Genomic DNA, 21391 nt, shown 5'->3' with positions numbered 1-21391 from the left:
CAAAAATAGATGTCTACATGTGTTTGTTTTAACCCAGCTGCCTTAATATATATCCCATAAATTAGAATAAATATAAAACCCCAAAGTATAACCTGCAATAAAACACAATATGAGGAGAAAACAGTCTGAAGTTGGATTCTCTTGGATGTTACTTGTTATAATATAAAACATGTCTCTACAGAAGCGATAGTTTCGAAGTAAGACGTCTGTAACCACAAAGTTAGAGTCATCAAAAATTGATGAGGCGCTCACTATAAATAACCAGACATCCAGATAAGCATCGACGTCTGCCATCGATGGCTCCTCCCCCGCTACCTGTAAATCTGCGGTGCCATCTCCCGACAAACGGATGTGACAGGCGGCCGCCGGAGCCCGGGGAGCGACAGCAACTAAACCCTCTCTTCTTTTAAACAAACCGACACATTTTCTGTTTCCAAACGACGTCTCCTCGAAGGATATCGATAAACTGCGAGCTTTCTTTCTTTCTTTCTTTTTTTTGTATTCGTTACGCGGGGAGCGCATTCAACAGTGCGCGCTGCGGAGCCGCTGAGAGCTGCGCTGCTTGCTCAACAAGGTGGAGCAGTGAGTGAATCCATCGACTGGCGAGGACCACAGGCTCCTTCAGTGAGTCCAAATTAACACTTGTGTTGCTTTAACCAGCGGGACTGTCGGGAAATTGTGAGTTTTTTTTAGGAGAAAATGATTTTTACGCACGAATCAAAGGATGACGCGCAAATCCAGCCATGAACGCGCATCGAGAGGCGCACGACTGATATGATCTCCTGATTTCAAAGGAACTTTTTTTATATATATATAATTGTGCGCGTGTCTCGCTGCTCAACTCAACTTTTACACCGCTCGGAGAAGCCAGATGAGAAGGCAGAGAGGAGCGGGAGGTGGTTGACTTAACATGGCTGAGCCGCTGGGGCGTCAGGGGGCGCTGGCTGGAGCTCCCCAAAGCGCCTGAACCTCCCCGGTCGAGTTTTGATTGTTGTGGGCGGAGGCTGGCAAGTGACCAGAAAGCGATAATGTCGAAAAACAGGGATAAATTCAACCCGGACCCGTCCATCCACATATCCAAGATGAACGTGATCATCCCGTTCTCGCCAGATGTGCCCTGTGACAGCAACGGCCAGCGGATGTGGTGGGCTTTCCTCGCCTCATCCATGGTCACTTTCTTTGGGGGTCTCTTCATAATCCTCCTGTGGAGAACTCTCAAATACCTGTGGACTGTGTGCTGCCACTGTAACGCCAAAAAGAAGGTGAGTCCGCTCATCTCACAGACCACCACACCTCAATGAGATGTCTTATTCATCACAGGAGGGGAGGAGGAGGAGGAGGGAGGGGGGTTATATTACAGCCAAACAGTGCGTGACAACAATGTGTCCAGTTTGATTTATGAAATGGGCTCCTAATTAAATCTGTGTGAGGGGCCCCCATCAACAGAGAGCAGCACCGTGAATAATTCACTCTGCTGTTGGCTTCATGTCTGGTACAGCCACAGAGATGCCATTAGACTGAAGCAGCTTCACTCTGACCGGATGATGGGCAGGTGTTTAACTTGGAAGTGCAGCCGACACCTGTTGGTGGACCATTAGGGCTGAATTGAAAGTGATCCAACATACAAGCAGGTTAAAGTGTTTTTTTTCCCCCCGCCTACTTCATGTTCACTGTCTTTTGGTTGGATTGAAATAAATGTACACAAGCAGGATTTTATTAGGTTTTTGTCTTCGTCCTACTCCATCTTTTCTACTTCTTAAAGGGGCAGTGTGTAGTTTTACAGAAGAAATCCTCACTCAGAATTTTAAGATTTACAATATTAACGAGGTAATAACACAAACTTTTTTCCCCATAACTGAATAAACAAGCTGTTCTCAGAGGATAATAAGGTCCCCAGAACACTGAACATGAAATTGTGTTGTCCTTTAAGCTTAGTTTGTTCATTCAGCTATGAAAATGAAGAGAGTTTTATGATTTAGTTTGTTTAGGCATAAAAAAAAAAAAAAGTGTCAATTTCTTCCCCAAAACTACGCAGTGCCCCTTTAAGAAATCCTCTTTAAAACAACTTTTCAGACTTAGACGTGTTATGGTGTTAACTACGGAGTGGAAAAACAAAACTCCACCAGAAAAGGTGTGTAGTCACGTCGATAAGTGTCCAATCTGAATATCTGAAACAGATTCGATTCACATTTTCTGAAGTATCGATACGCATCGATACACACAGGTCTGATCTCCAGAGAAAAGTCAAGTGTTTCTAAAAACTCCTGATATTAAATCTTCACTACAGTCATTCTGCTGTTCTCGGCTACCAGCCAAGAACAGAGAAGCTGTCCCTCACTGTCATGTTACAGCCTTCATATCAAACATTTAATGCTCTTAATATGATTGTTTCCCTGTGGTATTGAAAATGGTTTCCGTTATCAATATTGTATCAAAGTCAGAAATTGCAGTATCCAGATTTCTGCCTCCAGACGACAATAGAGTGAGAAAAAATCTTTTTTTCTGCGAACTTGTCTTTCTAGAAAGAAAATCCAGGTTTTATTGGATAATCGACGGACTTCCCTGTGAATATTTAGCTGAAACTTCTTTCTCTGGAAGAATTAGTCCCGGTGATGTAGGTCTACAGCTAACAACGTTATGATCTTTTGATTATTTTCTTGATTTATCGGTTAGTTGGTTGTAGAGCCCGACAGGTACCCAATTTTTTGGGCAGATGGCGATACCAACATTAGGAAGAGGAAATTCCGATAGCCATATTTATTATATATATAGTTTTTGTACACCTTCTTTTACAGTTATGGTTACAGACTGTATTTTGAGGGTAATTTATTTGATAAATTACGAGACAAAACACTCAAAGTTAAAGACAAATTTGATTGCAGGCATTTTACTTTCAAATTTTGGGGGATATCGCCATAATATTGTTATCGTAGGGCTGGGCGATAAACGATCTCGATCATTTTCATGATAACATTTTCCACGATAACGATGATGAATTTATGACATTTATTTTCGATAGTTATTTTTTGAGTCCGTTTTCCTAGAAAACACAACAGCCAATCGCACAGCAGAGAAACAAATGCATGTGGTTGATACATGTTTCCGGCCCCTCCCACTCACAACAACTCAGAATGAAGGTGACCACCTGTTAGTGTTGGGGTTGCAGGTTTTTGGGCTTACTGTTACCTATGCAAACAAAAATAAATGTATATATATATATATACTGTTATCAAGTGGCCTCTCTCTTACACAGTATGGTAGGTTAGGTCACCTGTTGGGCTTTATTTTATTTATTTAAGGAGCCAAGTCACTTTTTTTGGGCTTGTTTCCATAGAGCTGGTTGCTTGTTTTCTCTCGCGAGATCTCGCAACACTGACTGAGCGGTCCGGCTAGCGAAACCGAGTGCGAGGAATCTGACAAAGACGAAGAAATTGTACCGAAGAAAGGTCATACCACTTCGGTTATTTGGAAATAGTTCAGCTACCTGAAGTCTGACAAAGGACAGACCACCATTAGGTGCAAAATGTGTCGGTTTGTTTTGTTTTCTGTCCTAAAGTAAAATATTTTTAAAACTGTCAATTCAACATTATTATTGTTAAATATACTGTATGTCGTGATAATTATCGACATCGATCAATATAAAAAAACATATCGTGATAACAGTTTTGGCCATATCGCCCAGCCCTACGTTATCGTGTCTGCAACTATTGACTATTATCACTGTCGATCAATCTGTCTGTTTTTGATTAGTTTGATCTTTTAAAATGTCAGAAAATGGTGAAAAATGTTGATTGGTGTTTTTCCAAAAGCCCGAGACGACGTCCTTAAATGTCTTGTTTCGTCCGCAACCGAAACATGTTCAGTTTACTGTCACAGAGGAGGAAAGAAACCAGAAGATATTCACATTTAAGAAGCTGGAATCAGAATTTTGAGAAGAATTCGGAATTATCGATTATCTAAAGAGCCGGCGGTTAATTTAATAGCTGACAACTAGTCGATTAGTCGCCGCAGCTCTACAGTGATGATGTGCTGAGGATTCATCAGAGTAATTTCTGGAAAGTGAGGCTGCTTTTGAATCTTTTAAATATATTTTTGAATGCTGTCACCCTCACAAACATTTGCAACTTAAATGAACCCACAGTTCAGACTTTAAGACACAGGAAGAAGCAGAAATGATCAGAAACTTTCGGCTTTTCAAAGGTTAGAGAAGTGGGATTCTTGCTTTTCAGCCCAGTGTTACATGTGCAACTTTTTCCTCGTTCGGTCCCCGCTGATGTATGTTCCCGTCAACACGGTCCGAGGTCGTCATTATTTGCGGCTTGAAGCCCTCCGCTGAACCGTGCAGCGCCGTCCGTTTGACACGTTTCCAAAAGTCAGGAATAGTTTTGGCCGTCCAGGACAAACAGTCAGCTGCTGCCACATGGATGTCCAACAGACATTCTCTTCCCGGTGGTGTGTATCTGCAGTGCCTGTGTGGAGGTTAACACTCATGCCACGGTGTAATCCCCAGAAATCATTTTCATAACAGTAAAGGCAGACTGCCACTAGATTTTCTGCCTCGCAATTGTTACGACACCATCTGCCCCCGAGGCCGACGCAGGCAGTCCTGCTGAGGGAAACAAAAAAATCCAGCTCTGTTCAACTGCGTCTTATAAGTTGGTATCCTTCCTCACGCGCTAAAGGACAAAGATGGAGTCGCTGATAGAGGTGCCAGAGATGGAGCAGTTTATCTCTGGACTTAATGTACGTGCATTCATCTCTCAGGCAGGCAGGAGGGATGGCAAAGGCTGCATGCAGGATGGGGTCGACCTTAAGGGAGATCGTATCGTTTCAGTGCTTTGGTTGAAGCCAGTGGCGGATTCAGGGTGTTTGAGGGGCCGGGGCGAAATAAATAATAAGGGCACCGGCTGTATGAGGTGGGGCACCAGCGTGCAGAAAGTTGTGATAAATTTATAGTGAAGAGAGGGTGCTTCGTCACGTTTTCTCCGCTGTAAGGGCGCGCTTTTGTAAATGGCACTCACGATGGGAGGACGAGGAGCTGTGGCAGACCCACAGTCAGGACGTTCATTGAAGGAATGTGTTTGTCCGCGTACTGAAAGAAGCTCCTGTCAACCCCATATTTTTAGCGACTCTGACTTTCCTTCTGGCCGTTAATGAGGTTGAAATCTTGGTTTTGAATGAAATCTTTGTCCAGCTGTTGGTCCCTAAATAATGGCTTTGACGCCAGTTTTAGTAGTGGCCAAATCTTGTGATTACATTGTCACGTAGGGGGTACTTTTTTCCCGTTTTCTCCTCTGGAAAGACACCCAAGAGGGCACTTTATCATGTTTTATCTACGATAGGGGCACCAGGGTGGGCAGTTGCCCCGTGCAACCCGCTTGAGTCTACCAGTGGTTGAAATTGCAAGCAATTAGGGCTGCAACTACTGATTCTCTCATTAGCAATTCATAAAAATACAAAAAAATACAGATAACTGTCCTCAGATCTCAACAATGAAATCATATAGCTATTTTTTTGACAGCTATTGCAATCGTGACATGATTCATGATTAGTTGGAATGATCTTGTGACATTTGTTGGGGTCTGTACCGAGCAAAAAGGTTTTCTTACATGTGGAGAAGCAGCACAGTGCTTCATTATAATCCTGTATTGCCACACATTTTACCTTTTTATCAGACAATCGCAGCTTCCTGCGATTTGTGTATTATATTTTGATTAACAGTGCAGCCCTAGTAAAAAGGATACAGAGAGAAGCAGAAACCAGCAAATGTTTGTAATAATTCTGCTCAATAAATCACTGAAGCTGAAACATCCTTCAGCTTGCATCCTAGTTTTATTTATAGATGTTCAGGAATGCGACAGAAATACATCTGTGAAAATAAGCTCAGGATGAGGTTGTTCCTCGGTCCAACGCTGTTCATGTGCGAATGCAAGGGCGCAGTCGGATTTGTGTGTTTCTCTCCACGTTTTTTTTTTTGCCAAGTGAAGCCGCTTCAGCTCCACCAACCTGTTGTGCTACTCTGTGGGAGTCAGCCACAGACGGGTCATCCTTTCACTTTCAATCTCCCCCTCGCTGCCTTTTGCTCTCCTGGCGTTTCATTTCGTAACTCCTGCCCCGTCTTCTTCTCACCCTTCTCTATCTCGTCCAAGAATCCACCTTCCTCCAAAGTGTCAGAAATGCAGTGTCAGGCGCATACGCTATGTGCCATATGAATCAGTGTTTTTGTTGCTAAGCAACTAGCAAGCAAAAAGGGATTTCATTATAAGAGTAAATCTCTTTCGGTTATGCAGTTGTCTCGGCCGTGAGATGTGGCAGGTTGTGTTGGAGGAACACCTCCCCACCCCCTCCCCGTCTGTGCATGTCATTAGCAGCCCAAACATGGAGCTTTCAGTGCATTGTTCATAGATGGGAGTTGATAATCCGTTTCCTCCCCTTCTGATTTTCAGCTTGTTTTTCCCGTCCGCGGGGCGTTCGCTGCCCCGTTCTCCTCTGTTCTGACAGCTCACTGACACTGAGCCTCCATCTCCGCGGCTCTGCCTTCCCAGTAGTCTGATGGTAATCGATGGAAGTCGTCGTTTGTGGGGTTTTTGATGAATGACGGCTATTATCTGTCTGGGAGGAAGAGAGACACGGTGTTCATTGTAAATGGCAGTGCACTCACGATGGGAGGATGACGAGCTGTGGCAGATTATCAGTCATTTCCCAGCCCCACAGCCAGGACGTTCATCGAAGGAATGTGTTTGTCTGTGTTACACTACACATCCAACAGTGGACTTCATGCTCAACAGCAGATGTGACACTGGTCAATGTGTTGTGTATTGAAAGCAGCCACTCTGACATTTCCTCTGACATTCTGGTTCTGAATGAAACATTTGTAAATCTCTAAATAATAAATTCTGAAGACTTCCGTGACTCAATGACTATCATGAAGGGGCCATCAGCAGGTCAACATTTCAATCTGTTCAAAGTTAAAAATCGATAAAGAGGTCAAAAGCACTATGTGCGCCGCCATACTGCTGTGATGTCTTCTGGGCGAACTCAGGCTACGCGGATCTTGCCTGAGTTTCCGACTCGGATGGCCGTTACGTTGCACTTTTCCATGTCGGAGGTTGTTTTTTTCCGAGTTCCGAGTGCGACACAGCATTTTTGTTAAGTGATAATTAGCAAATGGTAGCATGCTAGCAGACATTGGATGCACAATGTTTCTTTTTTACTTTACAAACTGCAGATGCTACCTTACAAAGTATGTACTGTTCGTGCACTATGCATACTATTGGGACATAATACTCCCCCTTGCTCGTACATCCATCACAGTCCTTAGCACGAAATCTTTAACTGCAATAGAAAACTTTTGTGCTTTAATTTATCATGTCGAATGGATGTAGAAAAAATGACACCATCTGCGTATTCATTGGGTCCCTATAAACCTCGCTTTCTCTCTGCTATTAGCTCTGGATTTTTCCTAAAAAGTGAAGGTCTAATTAAAGCACAGAGGAAGCGCGTCTGCCATCGCGCAACCAAAACAGGATGAGGCATTGTTTGATGGTGGAACAACTGGAATAACTGTGGAAACTCTACACTGCAAAATAAAAAGAAACGAGGTGACAGAAACCGAGGTGAAACAGGAGTGAACTGACGGGCATTCACTCAATGGAGAGCGCTGGTGTTGTGTCAAAGTCTGTTCCCCTGTTGATATGTGTCGCCCAGATCAGTAGGTAACAAAACTTGCCTAGTTATTCGTACAACTGGGTGTTTTACTCTGTTTTGTCATAGCACAGAGAAAAGGATTTCTTCTCATTAGGGTTTTTTTTTTTTTTTATTGGACAGTAGCAAGGCAGGTAGCGGTTAGCCATGCTGCTAATGTTGTCTTTGCGAGAGCGGCGCCATGAGTAATATGACAGAAAAACGCTTGGAGGGGGGAAGGTTGTAAAGTTGTCTGTTTCTGTTTTAAGTAAAAACAAAAAGTAGGCGATATGCAAGCCTGAACTGTCATTTGTCTGTGCTTGCTAGCTAGAAAAGCATGCTAACCCCTACGGCAAAATGTCGGACATCTTGGTATTTTGGCACGCTGCATCGGACATACTATGTAGCGGGATATACTAAATCTCTTTCTGGCATACTAAATATTATGGTAGTACGAACCACAGAATAAGATGTTGGACATTGTAAACGTTAGCATGTCGATGTTAGCATTAAGCTCACAGCACTGCGGTGCCTACTGTAAGCAGAGAGAGCTATTTCTTTTGAATTCATTTAATATTTTCTCTTATTTGTATTCATTATTCATGTTTATACACACGTTATATTGTTGTTTTTTTGCGCTTGTGTTTGGTTGCACAATCTCTATGTGAGATCTAAAAAGGCAGCTCAGTCAAAGCGTCACGTGCGTCTCCTTCTGGCAGTGACTCAGTGTCCTCAGATGTGTCAGGTGCAGGGATCGGGTGGGTGGAGGGGGGTGAGGTTGGGGGTGAGGCGGGGTGACTGGAGGATTCAGATGGAGAATCACTCTCATGGTGCTTTTAAGTGCCGTCTGAAATTTTGTAATTATGAGACGAGTGCTCGTGATCGAACAGCGGTAATTACGAGTCAGAAAGTTGGAATAGCTGAGTGGCACTTTGCTGTTGTCTCCTCTCGTCGCTGCGTACAGATACACACACACACACACACACACACACACACACACACACACACACACACACACACACACACAATGCCAACAAGTCAAGCAGAGTGAATATTAATGCTGCACATCAACTACACCAGCTACCATCAATTATTTTCACAATTTCTAAACACATACACGAGCTGGTTTAGTTTTATTTCAGCAGTAGCCAGTGCTTGAACACATCACACCCAGTATGAACTTAGAAGAAGCACTTGAAGGCAACATCATTTATTCAACATCTCGACCCTCAGTCCTTTTTTACAAAGATCTCTGCAAGTCAACTCGTCAGTCCTCTTTGTAAAGAACTCACATATATTCCCTGTAAATGTCCTTTTTAATTAGCTGTGTAATTAGTCAGGCAAGTATTAGCTACTCACATTGCATAATAAAAGCAGCATGCTGCAGCTTGGCCGTCAAGGCACCATCTGTGATCCAACAGGTCTCAGATTAACACAAATGTTAAACATCTCGACTGTGCCAGAGCCTGCTGCTTTTAGTCAGTCGGAGACAAAAGATTCACAGGATGATCATCCACTTTTATAGAAAATGTGGATATAATGTTACTATTATGCCATTTTTTTTTTTATTTAAAATGTTAAATTCAAGAGAAGAGACAATAAAAGAGACACTGATTCTGATAATCAGAAAAAAAATTTAATTAAAAGGTACAATATGCAGAATGTTGAATTCACACCCAAATCAAATAGGAGGCAGCATATCACTAGAGTAACTATCTGCGGCTAACTGTAGCCACTGTCAGCTGGTTAGCTCAGTTAGCCGTGAAGCTAGCCGTCTGGACTGGGAGCTTGGAGCACCAGCGTTGATGTTCACGCTGCTAGCACAGGAGCTTTGGACCGGGATGGGCCGGGGCTAGCTAGTTAGCATGCTAAACAGGCTTTTAAACACAATACATAGAAGTCAAAATGTCAAAACTTTCTTTGCATTCTATTGATAATTTCATGATATTTCATTTTACTGAAAATTACTGTGTTTAACAAAACATGTCTGTTTTTTTATATATATTAGCGCCCCCTGCTGCCAGAATATCATCTTTTAACAGCGTGTGCAGATGCTTCGTAACCATTTCCACTGATTTTACCCAACTGTATATCACTTTATCACTGTTGAACAAACTTTTCAGTTATTTCAAATAGTTTGTGTTCATGTTCATCAACAGGTGAGTCATTCATTAACAACAACAACACGCACTACTCATGTCCAACTTTAGCCTCTGATTCCACACAACCTTCATATCCTCATGTCCGAGCTGAATTTAGCTTGCAGACTGGAGCCGTAGTTCCTCTGCTCTTTGATGTTTAATATTAACCAAATGATTGCGTTAATTCATTTAGTGAGTCATCGACTGGAAGGACATCACGAGGCCATATGTGATACAGATACAGTCTTTCTTCACACAGCTGAGGGAGCCATAGATCAGCTGTGTGACGCGGATATTTCAGGAAGTTTTTTTCATCCTCCCGAAAATGTCTTGATGTATTATTCATTTGATTTGTATTAATATATCTTTAAATAATTCATTGACTTTTGCAGGAATTGTGTCACGGGCCACATGTTCTATTCTGGTTTAATGTACTCGCCCTGTGAGAAATGATCACGGAGGATCCTGAGAATAGGCTAACGGAGTTGATCAATGACCTCTGGTGTCAGGAGGAGTTAGGCGACATAGTGAAACCTAAATTTGGAGGCTCGGACTATTGATCAAAGTGACGGCGAGGAGATGTGCTGCCTGAGTGGGCGTAATGACTGCATGTACTCTCCTGCGATTAAAAAAGTGTCCCGTCTATTTTAATTACATTAGAATAAAGTCTAGTGAAAGACTCTTTAACCCTGCTGATGTGTCGATAACTGAATCTACAGCTCTTACAAAACATAAATGTGATTAATAACAAAATAGGAAGAAATGAGACATTTAAATGTCAAACATGCAGCTCTCCGTCTTCACATCGATGCGATCTTCCTTCATGTGCCCTTCAGATGGACTCACCCGGCTGACCCGTTTTAAAAAAAATAATTGGACAGAAGCACGTCATGAATCGCTAATTATTAATCTTTGAACTCTGCCTTTACTGCCATTAAAAATATTATGGCCGATGTGTTTTCTGCCCACACTTTGAGATGTGGTCATTAAAGTGCAGGGGGATGGCAGCGTGGTGCCAATTAAGCCTACTTACCGGCTATCGCTTCCCTCAACTCGGCCTGAGTCTCTTCATTCATCAGAAGCAGGCAAGTGCCGCGTCAGATAAACACATCAGGTCGAGTGTTTCATAAAGTTGAGGCCGAAAACACTTCGTATGAATCACTGCATTATTTCATTAAGTGCTTTGGGAGCAATGTGCTTGCGTTGTTTAAAAAGTTTCTGTCCTCAGACGTTCATCAGGCGAAGTTAACATAGACAAACAGCTCTATACAAACTAACAGCCAATCGGAGAACACCAGGAACACGTTCCTGTATGCAGACAAATTAAAATCAAAGATCAAGATTTTTAATTAAAACTCATAGAAATCAGTCCCATATGACACAAACTGACAAAAGATACTAAAGACAATCTAAACATGAAAAAAAATCCTAATGATCACAGTAATTCAAAATCATTGATATTAAAGGTGCAATATGTAAGATTTTTACTTATCAACAGGTGAAGGAATAACAGTTTCGACGTCTCTGTATAACGTAGCAGAGACATCAGCCAATAGGACCGCTAGCTGCACAGCTAACTGAGCTAACTTGTGAACGGCAGCTAGAGTAAGCAGCAGTTAGCAGTTACTCTGATGATATGCTGCCCCTTATTTGTCTGGAGTATGATTTTCACAGGAGGCCAATTCTTACATATTGCACCTTTAACAACAACAACAACAACAACACAAAAATTTCCACAAACCACAGACATGTTGCAAACTTTGTTTCTTGTGGTTCAGTTTATCTCGTGACAACGCTGTGCTAACGGTCTAGTTAGGTTTCGGCACTAAAACCACTTGGTTAGCGCTGAGAGAAGATCATGTTTCGGCTCAAAATACCTGTTTTGGTCGCCACAAACGTGGATACCTGGATATTGTCCTGAGGTCTCCTTAGATATATCCAATCGTTTCGCACTTACAAATCTTGAAACACAGTCTTGAACAGTGGTCACTGGCTTGGCCTTCTTCTAACCTGTATGCCCCTGATTTATGATGCAGGCTTCTCAGGTATCTCAGACATCAGCGCTCCTCTCCAGAATCGTAGCATTTCAATCCTAAAACTTAGATCTTACGTTATAAAGGCACGTTGTACTCTCCATGACCAGTAAACTGAATGTCCCCTGAATAAAGGTGGTGTCACTTTTTTTTGTAGTGGCCTTCAAGAGGTCATAATGCCTCAACCAAATCTCTGATTGGATGGTTGAGCTTCTTCTTGGCTGTCAGTGAAACTCGAGGCCTACACCTTTGTACTCCTTGACAGTGTAAGACCCCTTCAAAAAGGCTCCAGAGAGCATTTTCTTCTCCCTTTTAGCCTCAAACCCGCCGTCTGATCCACTCATCCTGATCTCTCTAAGGGGATTCAAAAGTGAGATTTAGCTTAAAATCCCTCAGGGGCTCTGTTTCAAGATTTTTTTTTTTGTTTCAAATTAAATGATGCAACTTCTCAGAGTTTTTTTTTTTTCCGCTGTGAAATAGTGAAAAGTTTATCCGTTTTATTGCAGCGACACACGCCCCAATCCGCCCATATTAAAACCACACTGAGCACAGATAATTACTGGAAGCGGCGGATACCTGTTGCCTCTCGTTTCTTAATAGCCGTTCCAGTGAGTTTTCCGTTCCTGTATCTCGTTGGCTGCATTAGCCACTAAGTGAACTGGACATGTTATTATACTGTGTTATCAGGTTAGTGCTGCAGGGCTCTGGGCAGGCTGTGGGGAGAGTAACATGGCCTGCTGGTGATCTGCTCGTATCTGATTAATGGCTCTGAGCATGATTGAATTTCTTGGTGCAGTGTGGTGGAAATGTTTGGCGTGTGGGTGGGTGCCATTATGGAGTAGCATGCTTTGTGAGCTGTTTACATGCACTCATAGTTTGCAATTTTTATGTTTGATGCTTTCGCTCGTTACTGCTAACATTTTTGCAGGAGTCTCCCTATTTTTAACCTTTTCTCCCGCTGTGTTCCCAATTGGTAATTTCTCTCGTTAATCTCCTGATTTTATGGTACCTGGCAACCCAACCCAGAGGCAAAGGTGAAGCCAGTCACTTTAATTCGCTCAAGCCCTCTGCTCCGATAAGTTTGCAGCTGGAAATGGATGAAACGGATCCGGAGAAGAAGAAATAAGCTTCCAAATTTCTCTCTACTTTAGTGCGAGACCTGCCTCCTCATTGACATTCGTCTCATTGGCTCGTCCTCTTGCCTCCACTCTGCACACTGTAGTCGCTTTATCCTTCCTCTTGCTCTTCTTGAAAGTGTACCTGGCAACGATGACTCCTCAACACACACATACAGACTCTCAAAATGTGTTTTTTTGTGATGTTTGCACTGTTTTTTCTGCCTTTTTTCATAAAAAAAAAAAAAGTATTTTACTGTGAGCTATGAGTTTAAGACTAATGAAAACTAATTTCACTTTCACATCCTTGAATTTATTGTATTTATCTGTAGTGTAGGGTTACATGGGGCACCGGTATTTAGAGTAGGCCATTTGCCGCAGAACACTTCCCGAAAAATATATAGTTTAACTTAAAATCTCAGTGGTTTCCTGAACTAGCTGGCCATTGTTATTTTAACAAAGATTACTCAAACTACATTTCTTAGGGATTATGTTCAGAGGCGGATTAATACACATTTGGTGGATCGTTGTTGCCTGGTGTGTGTGTGGGACTGACTCATCGTGACGAGGCAACATGTCACAGTGAGGCTCATCCGCGTGTATTTGGACAACAATGAAGCTCCTCAGAGGAATAAGTCACACCGAGCTTTTAGCGACTTGCTCGAATTTAGTGTTGGTTTTGGTAAAAACAGCATCAGCGTGGTTCGACTGACTAATTCTCTAACGGCGCATACGGGAGCCTCGCTGTTCCTCTGATGACATGCTACCTTCATTACGATGAACATGGGGCTCTGTGGTTTATTTTAAGTTGATCCCGTATGCACCGCCCTGCTGCCATGAATACTCACGTACGTACCGGAAAATAGTCCTCCACAAATACACCATTTACTCCGGATTGTGTAACATCTGCTAAAAACTGCAACGCCCAGCTGTGCCCAGATATTTCCAGTCTTACTTTTTAAATTAAGTAAACACTTTGCAATCCTTCTTCCTAAACCAGGCTGCTGGCAAACAGATGCCCTTGTTGTCTCATTACATCTGTGCTCCCCTTTGCTGTATGTTGAAGACCGCACTCGTTTCAGCGGTGCTGCACCCCCCTCCAGCTTTAGAAAGATTGATGATGGAGTGGAAGCACAACACATGTTGCATGGTCGCATGCCGGGAGTTCTTTGAAGCTGACGACCCGATCGCAGAGACACACAATAGCCCATTCTGCATATGGAGAATGTGGCGTGTTGACATCTTGGACACCAGGACAAAAAAGACTCCCCCGGTAGTGCAGATATTAATGCAAAAACCTTAAGTTATAGCTTTGGACTACTCCCTCTAACTATGTAGTCTGAATCAACTAATCCAGGAGGAAAAAAAAAGGCCTCAGAGAGACTGATGTGTGACACCGCGAAGGTAGATGAGGAGCAGGACGTCACGGGGGTAAAAGAGTCCGAGTCGTGTTAGCCTCGAGGCTTGTTGGGTGTTTCATCAGGGAGCACAGCTAACCTCTGCATCCTGTCTCGATTTCCTGCTCTGTGAATCATGCCAGTCCCTGCAGACAGACAAACAGACAGACAGACAGACAGACGGACGGACAGACAGAGGGAAAGACAGGCGGAGAGACAGGCAGGCAGGCAGGCAGCCCACTCAGTGGAGCAGAAACACCAGGAGCTCAGTGGCTGCCATGGATACACTCCTGGAGTCTCTGCGCTGCTCTCACTCTGTATGTTTACTGTATGCATGTGAGCATGCATGTGCGTGGGTTTATTGTAGAGTCCTCGGAGCCTGGTCACTATAAAATAAAGATGCATTTATGTTTTTGAAGTGGTGATTTTTGGTGGGGGTTTTTTTTGCATAACGTATTTGGCACTAAATTACAAAGTTAATCACCTAAAGCTGATCCGAGGAAGACTTTTGATAACAGTGAATGAAATTCATAATGTAACGATCCCGCGACGGATTATCGCCCGACTCTGCTCTTCACATTAGCGTTCGGAAGAGTTTTGGCATCTTTCAGCTCGTTGTTTTAGCTTCAGTCTCTCTGGAATTTGACAGAAACTAAATATTCCTGACAAATCGAATATAATTAATTTAGTAATAATTAAGCTCACAGCTTTACTGTTTTGGTTTTTCTTTCACTAACCGATAAAACCCAGTACCTTCCCTCCCAGTGGCAAAGAACAGATAGTTAGCAAAGTTAGCTGCTAGCCCGGTGAGCATAGTGGAGTATATAGCAGCTTAAGTGCCTGCGTTTTTTCTCAAGAGTCGTTCTGAGACCTAAGTAGAACTGTAAAGAGAGTGAATACTGGACCTACATCTGTAGACGGGCCAGGAACACGGCTACAAATAAATGCTAACGCCGCTTGTCGTTTGCTAGCACGCAAGCCCAAAGGTACTGTGCTTGCAGCTTGTTGTTTTTAGCTTCAGCCAACCTACTTGCATCGCTAGCGATGTTTTATTGAATTCGGCAGTGACACTAACAACTCAAATTGCATGATTGTAACTCTTGATATAATACAACACTATATATGATATAATACATACCACAATATGGTAACGAAAAAACAAACATATTACTATTAATTTGATGATTACAGTACGATTCATGGTTAATGGGAATGATCATTTTTGCATCACAATTTTCATTTTCACAAAAAAAAACTATGAAAATTATGATGATGTGACATTTGTGCCAAGCAGACATCTGAATATTTGGATGACCGGGCGTCTCTGCAGCACTACGGTACTTCATTGTAACTCTAGCTGTATTTCAGTACACTGCAAATACTGTAGTGTGCTGTGTAGTAAAGTGTTACCAATCATTTAGTGTTAAGCACCTGATTTCTCACGCTTGCCTGCTTTATTTCAGGAGGTCCACCGGATCACCACAGGCGATGGCATCATCAAGCGCACCGACAAGGACGACCCGGCGGCCAGCGAGGTGGGCTGGATGACCTCGGTCAAAGACTGGGCCGGAGTCATGATATCCGCTCAGACGCTGACAGGAAGAGTCCTGGTGAGTACATACTCAGTCTTCATCCTTCATTTAATCTGTGATTGACATCTCCGGCTACATCAGCCTACACGTAGCATGCTGCAGCTCAGAACATCAGTGAGATGAGGCGTGACAGCCGATCATGATCACTCCCAAACTTCCTCTTGACAGCTAGGCACGAGGGTTGAACCCCCCTCGTTGTAGATTTGTCTGTGAGGGGGGGACTCGTGAGAAATATTCGGCATTATAGGACAGGCCAGAAACCTGTCGAGTCACATATTGTGCACGCTCGAATGCTCCTTGAATTTATCTTGCATAAACATGCCGTTTTGAAGCGCATATCTTGGTAGCTTATCTCTCAGACATGGAGGGCGAATACATCAAAACAAGAGGAGAGATTTAACAAGTGTATTAAGGTCAAACACCCCGTAATGCCCTCAGACAGCAGAGAGAAACAGATCCAGAGGGAAGGAGGGAGGGAAGGAGGGAGGGGAGGGACATTTACAGTTTACCAATTGTATCTGGTCAGCTGGAGAACACATGCCTCATCGACCGCATGTTATCTCCATTTAAATGAAGGGTGAGCAACCCGTGTCACCCGGCGTGTGTGAGGGCGACTCGTCAAGGGCAGTTTTGGTTGTGATGGAGATTCTAATAGGCTTTTTTTTTTTTTGTATTTTGTGAGAGTGCTCGATGATTTGGCCATAAGTGCTTGGCAATAACAGAAGCAGTAAGGAGTGAGGAGTGATGAAATGAAATGGCATGAGTGGGAGCTCCATGCCAAGGCTTGCCGCAGTGCTCGGGGCTGATCCCGCTTTCACCCACCCCTCTAAATGTGGTGCAGCATCTCCAGTTGGCTCGGTGAATGTGTGTGTGTGGAGGTTGTTAATCATGGACGCAGCCACACTCGAGTGTTATAGTTTGATGGGGGATATTAATGAACCACTTTTTTTTTGGGAGGGGGGGCTGCTGACCACGGTGGAAGGATAAGAAGCGTTTATTGTCAAATCTTGAAATGTCCTACTTTTGGTGGATGTTTGCCATTTCAAACCCAGCGAAGTGAAACATTTGTCGTTGTTTTGAGATGATGCACATGGCCGTAAGCTTCTGCACGGAGGTGATTAATACCAGGAACGGAATAAAAAAACCCTTTTTTTTAATCTCAATTTGGGCTAAAAGCAGCACAGCTTCTTCACCTTCCTCCCAAATGTCATGCGAAGCTCTGATGACTCAGACTGAACTCAGGTTGTCCCCACGGCATCTTCTGACAGTCCGTCCTGAGCCCGGACGCGAGCGACGGTTCATGGCGACGCCGACATATTGCCAACAGAAGCGCGTCATCCGCTCGACCGCCGTCCTCCGTTTCCTTGTTGTGAACCACCAACGCTCCCTTCAACTTGTGTGTGTGCGGCTCGAGTGCCCCGTCTCAATGATGACTTGACACACAACTGTTTAGCGAGCGCTCGTCTGTAACCATGGCAACTGCAGCTTACCTAAACACGGCAGATGTGTGTTTTGTATGTCAGGCAGTTTAGGGGAGGGGGCACGTTAAAGCCTATTTCCAGGCCATCTGAGAGGAGTGAGAGCATGGGACGGCTTAAATGAGAGGCAGAGCGTGTGTGTGTGTGTGTGTGTGTGTGTGTGTGTGTGTGTGTGTGTGTTTATCTTATGCATCATTCTGTGTGTGTGTTTGTTGAGTAGGGGTGAGCTGCTATTCCCACATCTTCACCCACGTTGTTGTTTTCTTTCAAAATCCAGTTCTTGCGAGTCGCCTATTTGCACTTGAAATATTCAGAAGCAGCTTTTTACTCCAGGATATTAATCTTTACCTGTTTAATGCACGCAGCGTTCATTAATAAAGGCCGGCAGAGAGCCAATCGATTGTGGTTTTTTTTACTTCCTCACACCCAGCGAGGAGAAAAAATTTCCATGATGCACTCGGTGCATGGGAATCTAAGTAAAATGTGCATCCTCTAATGAATTTCACCAATTAAACTTGCTTAAATAAATGAGCTGGAGATGCGGATGAAGTCGATGAGAGAATAAATCTGAGCCCTTGAAGACATCTGAGAAATGGATTATGCAAAAAAAAAAAGGAAGCTGAGCTGCGGGAGGCCTGCGCAGTATTTTGTAATTTTGATTCAGGTCTGTGGATCAGTCAAAAAAACACTGGTTGATGTCTCGACAGACTAAATTAATTAGAGAATAATGAAGGAAAGTTGGGTGAAGTTTTGTAGTCGCGAGGGAATTGTTTTAAAACATAAAAAAAAAACCATGAGGAAAAAAACATTCCCGGCAGAGTGAGCTAATAGAACTGCTAGCTGCATGGCTAACTGAGCTACCTAGCCAACAGAAGCTACAATTAGCAGCAGTTAAAAGTTACCCTGGCAACAAGTAAAGCTATCTGTCAGGAAATCACAAGTTATGTTGTCCATAAAATATTATACAGCGTCACCAAAATGTGTTTTCGTCTGATAAACAGTAGATTCATCAAATCTGCGCTTCATTTTGCTATTTTCCAAGCGACTGTAGGGGTATTCTGTAGTAAAATAGTTGCGTAATGTTGCTTTAAATATCTTTTTTTCAGCTTACAATAGTAGTTACAAAGTGTGTTACAGAAGGGAGAAAACAAAAAGAGGGAATAAATGAGACAAACAAGCAAACAAACAAATGTAAAAAAAAACACAAAATTACAAACTACAACAGTTTTCTTCTTCATTGTCTTTTGAATGCTTCTGTTCAGTTCGCTCTGTAAACACAAGGTACATGTGTCAAAGGTTAAGGAGCCGGTTAATGTTTAAACTGTCTGATCTGACCTCCGCATGAAGCTTCTTCGCTTTAAACCACATAAAATTCACTTCTCTCACTTCTTTATAATCTGGCATTCAAACTGAAATTGCAGCATGACACGTTTCACCCATTCGCGACATGTAACGCTGCGATGCTCGCTGCACACGAGCTGTTTACCTCTGACTGTGGATGTTGAGTGATGAGCAGGTGCAGGCTGCCCTGTGGAAGACCCGCAGGCCCTATGCTCGTTTTGCCCGGCTGGCCTCGCGTCTCAGCAGATTGTAAAAGATCAAACCTTGCCTTCAGGGCTATTTGATTAGCAGGGAGGACACTTCCTGATGACCTTTCAGTCTGTAAAGGTTTATCTGCTGGAGATCAGTACACCACTCCTCACGATGCACTCAGATACAACTCTAAAAGGTGTGTTTACTCGCTAATTTTCAGATGAGCAGCGTGCTGCATGTTAGGACATGGTTTCCCCCAGATTGGGGACACGGAAGGATCCCATCTGTCAGTTTATGCATTATTGCAATCCCCCCTCCCCCTCCGATCACACAGGACCACCCTCCCTGTTCAACAAAAATGTCATCACGCCACTGTTTGCTTGCGTCAAAACAAACAAAACTCGCTTTGGGGGCTGAACAGGTGGCTGCAGCTTGTACCTGTGCCAAGAAACCCAGCGGGTCTCCATTAATGTCATGCATCTATTTCCCGTTCAGTCGAGCTTCCCTCGAGAATGTAATCATCAAGAAATCGAAAGATGGGGAGAGCGTGATGGAGCGAGTGTGAAGTTGGTGCATTCTGGGGGACAATGTGATTCCTCTTAAATGATGGGACCCTGCTGAGTGACATTTAGCCCACGTGCGCTCGGTTCTACAGGTCCACAGGAGGGACCGGGATGTCGCAAAGCTATTATTCTGGCCAGAGAAAGGTTTTCTATTAATGGAAGCACAGAGCTGCCCTCTGGCACTCTTCCCTTTGCTGTGTTTGCCCTCTAACCCCAATCGCAGTCACAGGTCGAACAGGGTCGGTGATGTTGAAGTCAGACTGATGAATCGTCTCAGATTGTTCAGCACTGCTGGTCGACTCTAGGCTGTTTTTATTACTTGTATTAACTGGGCACGCTATGCACCATTATTGTCAGGATAACTTAGCTACTTAGAAATGCATGTTCAGGGACTGTTTTTAAGAAAATCATGGATTTTCTTTTCTTTGCTGTGGTTTTCTTTCTTTTTCCATTGTGGATTTATATGTTTTTGAGGCAACAGTTTGGATGCCTGGAAAATGAGGTCCAAATGAACACACCTGCAGTTACAGCATATCGCCATAGGTGCCGCCAAAGAGAACGACACAGAGATGTTAGAGATTGTTACTTTAAATGTGATTTCCGCTCAGCAGATTCACTGTGTTTATCCTCGATGCACATCAGAGACACTGCTAAAAATCTGAAGAAGGGGTGCAGTATTTGTCGTGAAACGCGCCGATCTGTTGTCAGAAGATAATCTGTGTCTGAAACTGCAGCATCCAACATTTTTTGTAACTTTCTGAAACACGCAACCAACTTTATGCTTTAGTGATTGGGTAGATGTGCGGAAGGGAGGAGGTAGGCAGAGTTTGGGCCTCTCTCTCAATGACTCCTTTCCCTTTCTGTGAGAAGAACTGAGTGCAACACCTTGAATGATTCCCATTTGTGTGATTCATTCAGACTCTATGACCACATGAGGTGGTGAACACGAGTTCTTGGAGAAGGACCAGGGATGCAGCAGGATACAAGTTAACAGTGTCGACTCACTTCTAGCTCAGCACCACCAGCTGTCAAACAAAAAGTGTTGCAGATGCAGGGTCGCCTTGGATTACCGGGGGTCAACATGTGTAGGGAAGTCCTCTCGGATGACAGGGTGAGGGAGTCATCTTCTGTCTTGCCCGCTGTGGTCTAGATCTGATGTCGCCCGAGTGCAGCCTCAGGGGGGAGATGGAAAGGAGCTCTGAACGAAATTAAAGGTGGGCCAGAAGGGCATTTTCATCACGCGGACAAACTCACCTCCGCCTCCTCTGAGAGGCTCGGTGAGCATTTGTGGCGCTACATGGAAAAGCTTTTTGTCTGATGAGAGTGAAAAAAGGGAAACGGTAAACACTTCTGCGGGGGACTCGGTCTCTTCCCTCAAATGCGACCGCAGCAGCAGAAATGTCCATTCGGAAGTGATGGAAACATTATTCTTTACGTGACTGAGAATTCAGCTTAGCGCCGCTTTATTATCTCACATTTTCCACACTGTGCAGCTCAGCATGAAAGGGCTCAAAGTGGATTCAGCGTATGTGCCCTTTTCTTGACATTCCCAGTTGACTCTTGGCTCCAGATTAGACGTCAGTGTTGTTAAATGTAACGGATATTCTAACAACACGCCCGTGGCCTTGTGGCAGAGACGGGAGGCTGTTTGCCACCTGTGGACTCTGGTGCCAAGGGGATCGTGTGTGACTTTCACCGTGCCCAGTGCAACAGAGTGAACAACGACGGGAACGTCACTCGGCTCTCTGCCTGCCTCTAAGTCTGCCGCTATTTTCGGGTGACAGCAGCTGCCAGGCCTGTTTTGTCAGGGCCTTCCAGAAGGAAACAATGCCATGTGAGACTGAAGCTATTTGTTG

The 21391-nt window shown here is 43.7% G+C and overlaps 1 protein-coding gene across 1 annotated transcript in view; it reads left to right on the top strand.

Moving 5' to 3' along the window:
* Window positions 1-1067: 1067 nt before the first annotated feature.
* LOC141015308 (calcium-activated potassium channel subunit alpha-1a-like) overlaps window positions 1068-21391 on the top strand; it is a 90162-nt gene continuing 69838 nt past the window's right edge. The window contains exons 1-2 of the mRNA XM_073489300.1: window positions 1068-1262; window positions 15833-15979. Coding sequence (XP_073345401.1) covers window positions 1083-1262; window positions 15833-15979 — 327 coding nt within the window. The 5' untranslated portion in view covers window positions 1068-1082. The remainder of the gene's footprint in view (window positions 1263-15832; window positions 15980-21391) is intronic.

The sequence above is a fragment of the Pagrus major genome, chromosome 20 (genome assembly GCF_040436345.1).
Source record: "Pagrus major chromosome 20, Pma_NU_1.0".
Classification (NCBI taxonomy): Eukaryota; Metazoa; Chordata; class Actinopteri; order Spariformes; family Sparidae; genus Pagrus; species Pagrus major.
This window is presented reverse-complemented; position numbering and strand designations above follow the sequence as displayed.